Source organism: Rhea pennata, chromosome 23, assembly GCF_028389875.1.
Source record: "Rhea pennata isolate bPtePen1 chromosome 23, bPtePen1.pri, whole genome shotgun sequence".
Lineage (NCBI taxonomy): Eukaryota > Metazoa > Chordata > Aves > Rheiformes > Rheidae > Rhea > Rhea pennata.
Genome location: NC_084685.1, coordinates 5,934,143 through 5,943,308, shown reverse-complemented (window position 1 = coordinate 5,943,308; position 9,166 = coordinate 5,934,143). Strand labels below are relative to the sequence as shown.

At 41.6% G+C, this 9,166-nt stretch overlaps 1 protein-coding gene across 1 annotated transcript; it reads right to left on the bottom strand.

Moving 5' to 3' along the window:
• Nucleotides 1-1,845: 1,845 nt before the first annotated feature.
• IL22RA1 (interleukin 22 receptor subunit alpha 1) lies at nt 1,846-9,166 on the bottom strand. Its single transcript, XM_062593812.1, has 7 exons — nt 9,124-9,166; nt 6,769-6,901; nt 5,867-6,048; nt 4,667-4,851; nt 4,071-4,206; nt 3,706-3,827; nt 1,846-2,880 (listed from the first exon to the last, which is right to left on the bottom strand). The coding sequence occupies exons 1-7, from the start codon at nt 9,164-9,166 to the stop codon at nt 1,846-1,848; spliced, it is 1,836 nt and encodes a 611-aa protein (XP_062449796.1).

Below are 9,166 nucleotides of genomic sequence, written 5' to 3'. Positions count from 1 at the left end.
GGAAAAGTCAAGGTAAACATAAAATAATCTCTTGTTAGATACAGATGGCTTGCTTGTGAAGACCTTTGAAACAATGTTGAAATAATGTTGTTTATCTAAAAGGATCTTTACACAGAAGGAGAATGAGATAATTAATATAGCTATTTTCCATGGTGAATTTTGAAACAAACAAGGCTATCAATTTGATAATGAAGAGCAATGAAACTGCAGGCAATAACATCAGCACATGGTAGTAAGGGATGGATGAGCTGTAGGGAGTCACCTCCATAAGCCTTGGCCTGGAGAGTCTTTCTGCTGGTGAAGATCTCTGTTCATTGCACTTGCTGCTGTTAGGGGTAGAACAGATGAGGGCAGGATGGTGCAATAGCTGGGTCAGCAGCCTTTACATCAGTCCTGCTATTGGTAGCTTTTACCAGCTTGTGTTGTCAGAAGGGATGGAGTTTTAAAAGTATTTGAAGTGCCTGATGAAGAGATCAGCGTTTCATTGTGTGCCATTTTACATCTTTAGGCACCTACAGCCACTCCAAAAATCTGATCCTAGATTTTCTACACCTCAGCTCCCATCCCTCCCCCTAGGGCACTGAGATGATACATTTTTAAGGGCCATGACATAATCAGACCCTATGGCAGAGGACAGTAGATGTTCTTAAGATCGGCAACAGAGGGTTTTGAGAAGGCTGTTAAATAGGAAATGTGTATTTTAGCAGTGTTTTCAAATGCTCTCGCTAGGCCCCCTTCCCTTCTACACTATGTTGCCCATACTGACCTCGCACTGTGGGTTATATTTCACAACAAGAGCCAAAATGATGACATTGTGGCATTTGATTATTCCCTGAGTAGCATCACTGGAAATGTTGTTGACACAAGATATGCAGCCTACAGATAACTCTGAATAAAGGAACTGGCATCACTGACTTGAAATGCAACCTCTCCTGGGGGGAATTGGTGGAGCGGAATGTTACTCCTGGGGCCTTGGCTTTTCCTGGGAAACAACACTGCTCAGAAGCTGCAACTTCTGTAACTACATTTCTGTATGTACTATTTTTGATGGTATAGTTTGGACACATGATACATGAGACAGCTCAAATGACATTCCACAAAACCTCTGATGTCGAACGACACTAAGTAAAGCCAGCACAATGAAAATGTTCTTTCTGAGTTACTGCCCAGACCATGTATGTGTTCACACCTTTCATACCCTTTTCCATGAAGCTTCTGCATCAGATCTGGCATTTGGACCTTGCTGCCTCATGCAACATGGCCATAGTACTTTGTCTATTATTTTTCTAGATCAGTTTCAGTGATTACTTTAAAGGCAAAGTCCATGACATGAAGTAGTCTATTGTTTTGCAAGAATCATGTCCAAGGGTAGAGCACAAATATATATTTAACTCTTTTACTATACCATGATATATTTAATTCTTTTAGCTTTGCATACATTTGCACTTGATTTTTTTCACAGTTTGGCTGTATTTTGGACCTGGAGCTTTGGTGCTGATAAAGAGCAAATGTCATTTCTGTTTTGAACTTCCCCGGATTCTGAGGATACTGAATTTGGAGTTTGAACCTGAGTCCTAACTCAGCTTTTAAAGTATTCCAATTCATAATCTATTGAAGAAAATCCAAGAAATAAAGACCTATTGTAAGTGGAAAGATAAAGCATTACAGTTTTCACAGAAGTAGTGGTATTAGTAAAAGTAACTATATCCATAATACAGGAATAGTGGAAATAGTCTGACCTCTCAGTACCATGTTACAATACATCCAGGAGCTGGTATGTTTATTTCCGTGGCACTTTTTGCAAGGTAGGTTCCTATTGCTTGCAAGTAAACAGATTATGTTTTCCTAATAAATTTCTGTGTTCTCCTCCATACCTTGCTCCCACTGAACCTTTAAATTTATATCTTTGAACAACATAGTGAGGGGAATGCCACTGTCCCGGTCTGAGATAGTGTCTTGGGACACAGCATTATTCAGTTTTGTGCAGTTTAGTTCCTTTGTTGCTGTTAACATCTCTGTTTCTTGAGTCTCTGGGAACTGCAATTCACTTTTAGAATGTGAGAATGAATCTAGTGACATCCACCATTCTGTGTTGTGCTCTCCAGGGAGGTTGTTACTAGTACAGACTGAGAGGAGGAAAGCTGCTGAAAGAGATGACAGGGATTCATCTTCTGGAACAGAGTCTCTGTCAACTTTCACTGAAGACAATAATGGTAGCAGTTCTGCTCCCTGTTGTCTATAGCAGCTTCCTTGTTCCAGCAAAGACAGTGGCAGCTGGGATATGTGCACTTTACTTTTCAGCCCATCAGGCTGGAGCAGCAGTTGCTGTGTTTGCCCAGGGCACTCCTGTAAGAGAGCTGACTCTCTCATGTCACTGCTCTCCCATAATGACAATTCTGGCCTCTGTTCTTTGTAATTCCAATGACTGCAGCTCTTGTCCAGCGTCTGGATTACAGGCTTTCCACCAACAAAACAATCTGGAGAAACTTCCTTTAGCGTCTGGTTTGGCTGTGGTTTCCTCTTGTCAACACAGTCCATGCCGTCAACACACATGCCATAGTTGAGGGGCAGAGTTTTGCTGGATGGAGCACAAAGAATGCTTTTCTCAGCTACTTGAGGAGTGTAACCAGGAGGAGACGTGCTTGCCAAGCAGCGGGGCTGGGCGGGCAGCTGGAATGCTGGTACACTGGCCTGTTGCTGATAGGTAGTTTCTGGTGGACTGAAAGACTGTTGTGGGTCCAATGCTTGGTCCAAACGCTGGCTGATCTGTGGTAACTGCACTTCAGGGATGAGAAGTGCAGGTTTGGATAAATTAATGGGCTTTATAATATGCTCCACAGTCAGTGTAAGAGGCTGGAAGGGTGAAATCCCTCTGAAATCCTGTCAAAGTAGATAGAAAAACATGAATTATTAACAAGAAGTCTGTGACTTTAAAGGCTTAAAGGATTCTTAAAAATTCTCTTTGGAAAAATATCAGTATCATCTCAAAGGTGAGTGATAGGTAAGAATCATAGAATGGTAAGGTTGGAAGGGACCTCAGGAGGTCATCTAGTCCAACCCTCATGATAGCCCATATGGGGATTGAACCTACAACCTTGGCATAAGCAGTACCACACTCCAACCAACTGAGCTAAATCTGCCCCTAGAAGGCCCAAGATTTCCAAAGGCACTTGTAATTTAAGATGCTTTAGATTTTAGTTATCCAGCCTGATTCCACTTTTAGAGGTGACCTATTTGAGGGAAATTCCAGGCACTCATCTTTTATAAATCAAGTTCTGTTAAATTATTGCCAATAGGTTACTCAAAAATTGGAAACCAAGATCATAAGAAACTTCTGAAAATTTTAGGTTTAAGGTTAGTGGAAATGGAACTTGGGGGGTCTGTGACTTTGAGAGGAGTTCTAACATATCAGTGTGAAGTCCTGTTCTCCTCCAGGGACAATATACACCACTTATCTAATTGTATGGAATAACCAAGGTTCTTCAAATCTGCAGGCATCTTTATTGTCGTATTTGCAACTCCTCTAATGAATTTTCTCTGGCTGTGTTAGGATGGCCGGATTCAAACTGCCAGTAGTCCGCACTGAATGCCCAGACAATGCCCTTGTCTGCTTATTCATCCTCCTGAATTAGCAATACTATTCAGATATATGCACGCAGTCCTGAGCATTTTAAAGACTTGCTGCAATGGCTTAGGAACACTTACCAAAGACATTGGCTGCGCACTGCGTTGCTTGACGTACTTATAGATTACATAACTAATTGCAGCAAACACCAGTCCTGCAGAGAATGCGAGTGCCACAAAACAGTAGAGGAGCCAGGTTTTATCTGGTTAGTGGAGGAAAGAACAAGTGGAAAATGTTGCTTCAGAGAGCTAGACTAGAAAAATTGCGTGGGATCATCTAAATGACGTTACAGATCTAGTCTGCTAGGACTAGATTTTTAAAGGAGGAAATCCAGTGCTTCAATACCTTTAGCCAAACTATGTTATTTTATACCAGCTGAAAATTGGTCTGTAGTGCACCCAGTATCCCAGCTAGAGTTTTAATGGAGCAGAGCTAGCAGCCTCACCTGCTAATGTTCTAACCCAAAATACTTGGGATTTGCTGCTTCTCTCAAGGAGACATATGTATACTGTTCCATTATATTCAGTGTCTGGGTCCAAGTTGGAAACTTCAAATTCTTTGTTGTGCTCATTCTTTGTCCACTGTTTAAAATAAAGGTAAATTCTGTATTTTAAAAAAGATTAAATCTACAGAGTTACTTCAACTCAGATTGCAAAGTTCAACATAAAATTTTCTTTGCTAATAATGTGTTACAAGACTTAGTAATTCTGGATGTATGGAATTCTAAATACATAATTTACTTTCCACTGTTGTTTTATTTACTTTTGCATTCAATTCCTTGAGACTAGTTAAATCAGTTTCTTTTTTTTTTGTATTTAGCAGTTTTACTTCTCGCCTCTTATGCAGTACTTTGCGAAACTAGTTTTCCCTGAGTTTCAGTGAAACAAAGTTCCTGTTGTCTAGTGAAAGTCAAAGACACTGAGAGTTTCCCTTATGTAGCAGAAATCGCGTCCATCTTTGATCAGTTCTCATGTCCTTCTCCATCTTATGCAAACTGTGATTTACAAAGTAAGTGGCTAATGGCCTGAGGTTGTACTTTACCTTTTGGTGTGTCCTTTGGTTGAATATTGTTAGGTGATAATCAACAGTACCAAATCTGCTATAAATGTCCTCTATGTTCAGCTGCTGGTCATCTTCACCTCTCAGCGGAGTATACGGGGGCCGTATAAGAAACTTTATAGAACGCACTTTAGGAATATACTCCACTTCTGGTGCTCCAATAATAGCTAGCAAACATAAAACAGGAGTGTCAATGATTAAGATTAAAGCTGTTACATTATCAGATGATTATACAAACAGGTAGGCTGAGCTTTATCCAGACACCGCAGACTGACTATGCATTATGAAACCTCTACAAAATGCTGATAATGCTCAACAAGATTGTTTTACTTAGTAGAAAAGCTGATTTTATGTAATTTTTTATTACTTCTGTTCATATACAAACAATATTTCAGATGTATTTCGTTGAGCATAGGAAAAACCAGGCAACAAGAGATACCGTTCTCACCCAGGATTCTGCCAACATTAGCCATTGTTCCCCAGAATTCCCGAGAAATTCATTCCCCAAGCTTTTTCTTAGGACCACGATCTCACTCTTTCCTCTTTGCTTTTCCATGCTGCACAGAGACGCCCTCCTGCACGCACAGGTGATGAGGTGAGAGTGAAATCCCATCACAGGCCACTCAGCTAACTCCTATCTACCTTCCTATTCCAACCCTACCTCAGAGTTTGTCTTTATAACGTTTCATGTTTCTAGTCCATAAAGGAGCTCATTGCATCTGTTCTGTGGCAGAGCTCACTTAGGGGTTGGAAACATTAGGTATCCACTGGCCTGGCTACTAATCCTGATTTTCTGCAGTTTGCATTTCAGTTTGCATTTTAGGTCACAGCATCTTTGACTGTATCACTGGTTCTCCTTAGGCTGCCCATCATGTCTGTTATTAGGATCCTTCTGCCTCTCTTCAGCCTTAATAGCAGCTCTTCCTTCAGGGATATCTGGCTTTTCCTCTCTTCTAATCCCACTTTGGTATCAAACCTCAGGGAAGGCCCTGACCTCCTGCTTGTTTGCCTCCTTGCCCAGTAACAAACCCTTTTCCTAGGCTGAATAGCCTACATTCCCTTCCTATCAAGCATAGAGTCTTGCAACACTGAAATTAGAGCAAATCCTGTCCTAGGCATCAATGAGACTAAGAATGAGTCTCTAGTAACCAGATTTTAACAGATTTCAGCAGTGGTACTTACTCTCTTTTCTGGGTTCAAACCTTTCTGAGCGCACCCACTTGGAGGAGCAGTAGTTCTGGCCAGTGGCCCTCACTCTGGCATAGTAATGCTCAGTGAAGTTTTCTGTTTCATGAGTGAGATTGCAGAAGGGCTGTGTGATACCCTGGCACTCACGCTTGTTGAGCCAGACTTTTTCTCCATACCTTTGAGAGGACCAAACAAAAGCTTTTAGTCTGTTTAGTAGAACAGGTGTGATACAGCCCCTCTCCACAACGAGCCAAACAGGCAGTTGTGCCAACCCTTAGAAATGTTCAAATTCATTGTTACACTTAGCGAGCAGTTGAAAATGGAATGGCCAAAAAGCTTCCCCTGTGTTACAGCCCTTAATCCATTCCTCACTGACAGTACCTGCGTGGATATTGCATTGAGGAAGTGCAGTTCATTTTTAAGGGGAGTGTCCTGAGAGTCGGGACTCTTGCGTTCTTTGCCCAGCTCAGGCACTGAATCATTCCATGCAAATTCAGTGCTGAGTTTGTGTACTTGTCCAAGTGTAACAAAGCTATTGTGTAGCACTAGTCCTATTTCTCTTATTTCTCATCACTGAATCAAAGGAAGGGAATTATTACCTGTATTTTACAGGCGAGGAAACTGCAGAATGAGGAGAAGTTGTTGAAGGCAAAGAGCAGCTCAGTAATGGAGTAAAGATGAAAAACCAAGACTTAAAACTTTCCTAATTTCCTTAGCACTGTCTGCCAGTGGAAATAATCCTGTCCTTTTCTGATTCTTGTCTAAGCAGAGCTATTTTCATAGCAATAAAACAAGCAGCAGAAACAGCAAAACCTGCTTTTCTTTCTTGCTCCTTCTCCCTTTGAAAACAATGGCCCTAAACAACAGAGCTCCAGAAAGAAGCAAACTTCACATACTGTTTATACTGGACATCAAATGCAGTGCCAGGAGGAATATCTGCTTCAGTTTCCCATATCAGGATGTTCTCAAAGTTTGTAGAAGAAAATGCTGCATGTTTCAGACATGATGATCTCTCTGTAGTGATAATGCCTACGGGAGCAAAGTAGCTAGTATTAAAATGCTTATTCTGGCATCTCAGCTTTCAGATGAATATGGGTCTGGTGCTGATCAGCCATTTAGTGAACAGAAATAGTAGGCATGTCGCTTCCAGTCAGCTAAAGATGGGCTGCAAAACAGAAACTTGCACAGAACAGAAACCCAACCAGCACATCACAGAACAGGCTTTGCAGATGGTTGGCTCAAGCCAAAGAAATGAAAGTTAGGAAGTTTTACAGAAAGGTTTCAAAAATGAGGGTCAGAAGCACAGTCCAGGAGTCCCTGGTAATATTTCTTTTAAAGCAGTTAAGTGGCTGAGAAGCTAAGAACGGTCTGTTTTCAAGGCCAGATTCATACCTATACACTCTCTCTCTCTTTGCTTTCTGCCCAGAGTCAGGGAAGCAATATGCTGAGATATTCATGCTGAGATCAGTTTCACTTAACTGCAGATGTGAGTGCTGTTAACCTCTCCTGCTCCGAGTTTTATTGGAGAAAGGCGACCTGTACAGAGTGACGCTCCAAAAGCTGAGGCCTGGACTCTGATCTGGGAGTGCCAGGATGAAGGCAAACAACAGCTCACACAGCTCCCTGCAGTCTGAGTCCTGTACTGCCTTCGCCCAGAGGATAGGTTCTGGCTTTAGTAAGCAGAAATGTCATGTACCTCATAAAAACATGCCCCTGATCTGAGCAGAGTATCACCATGATCTATCTGCAGCAAGCTAGGTCTGACTAGGTACCAGAGAAATGTCCTAGAGACTTCTGGCTTCCTACAAAGTGGTCACTGTCATGGGAATTTCTCAACATAAAATTTCCTCAAGGCTGATCCATAAAACCTTCTAACTTGAGAGTAACCTGTGGAGTGGATAAGCTGTGTGAATTGGCGCTATAGACGCATCCTCAAAGATGTATAATTTATGCATTACTCCCAGCTCTTCATTTGTGATATTGATAAACATCTTGAACTTGTGTGAGCTTCAGTCTACACTTGCTGAAAGTAATTCATAATGATGCTTGTAAATGGACAAAAAAAAAAAAAAAAAATCAGTGAGCCCTCCTCAAAAAATGATGCAATTGGAAATAGTACCATTTTACAGATGAGAAAACTGAGGACCAAAATGGGGGTGACCCATTGACCAGATGTGGTAGAACAGGGACTAACACACCAGTTCCTGAATCCTCACCTTAAGCTTTCCTTCCAGCTGCCTCCATAATAGACTATTGAATGTCACCAGTTTAAACCACTGTGCTGTGTAAGGGGAGATTTAGGCAGAAAGGCATAAATTCCGTTCTCAGTCTTGTTGTTTAGGGCATTTGGGCAGAGAAGCAACATAGAAATAGGCTGCAGTCTAGTCCAAGTTTTGTCCTGACCTCAGCACTTGCCTCCTCTCATGCACGGCTTAGCAAAATCTTCCTTAGGAGGCGGAAATACAGCAGTCAGTAAAAAGAGAATGGTTGTCTCTCTCTAGGCACCAGAAAAAAATGAGTTAATAGTACGCTGACCATATCAGAAGTAGGAAATCTTTATCTTCCCACATTTATCCATACCAAAACACAGTTATGCAAAGCAGCGGTAACACAAGCACAGTCAGTGTGGGCAGGGAAGAACCAGGATATTTCACAGCATGAAGTCCCTCTGTTTCTTTAGGTGCCTTCCCCTACTGCATGAGATCATGGGCACATAAACAGAGCAGCAAAATGTGAAGAACAATTTCTCGTGTGGCAGAAGCAGATTAGTGACTTGAAAAGCTGGAATTTGAAAACATGGCAAGTTTATCCTTGATTCACCCAGGAATTAATTTGCTACATTTTGAGCAGAATTAAATGGCTTTTAGGGATAAATTATACGTTTGCAGCTTTTTAAAACCAGAGTTGTTCACCTGTTCACATGCCTCTCCATTTAGGATGTAGGGGAACTGATACAAAGCCCCCCAAAGTCAGTGAATATCTTTTTTTCCTGTAGGATTTGGATTGCAACACATCAGTGTCAAACACCTTGAAGGAAGCTTCTTTTCTCCCTACTAATAAAACGCTGAGCACACCAACGGCACTTTGAAAATATTTAAAGGAAAGCAACACAACAGGGAGCTTTTGAACAACCTCAGGCAGTGGCTCGTTCTCTAAGTCTTGTTTGAGGAAACATGACTGAACTGCCTCTCATGCTACAGGACTCAACAGAAACAACTGCAATCGGTGATAGGAAAGAAGTAAGGACTTACCGACCACCGAAGATACAGCCCAGAAGATCAGAAATTGCTTCAT

Excerpts from the sequence above, each read along its gene's own strand:
- IL22RA1 (XM_062593812.1), bottom strand. The coding sequence starts at position 9,166 with ATGAAGCAATTTCTGATCTTCTGGGCTGTATCTTCGGTGGTCG. Across the intron at positions 6,902-9,123 it reads GGCTGTATCTTCGGTGGTCG|GCATTATCACTACAGAGAGA; the intron begins GTAAGTCCTTAC and ends TTGCTCCCGTAG. Across the intron at positions 2,881-3,705 it reads GTGCGCAGCCAATGTCTTTG|GATTTCAGAGGGATTTCACC; the intron begins GTAAGTGTTCCT and ends CTACTTTGACAG.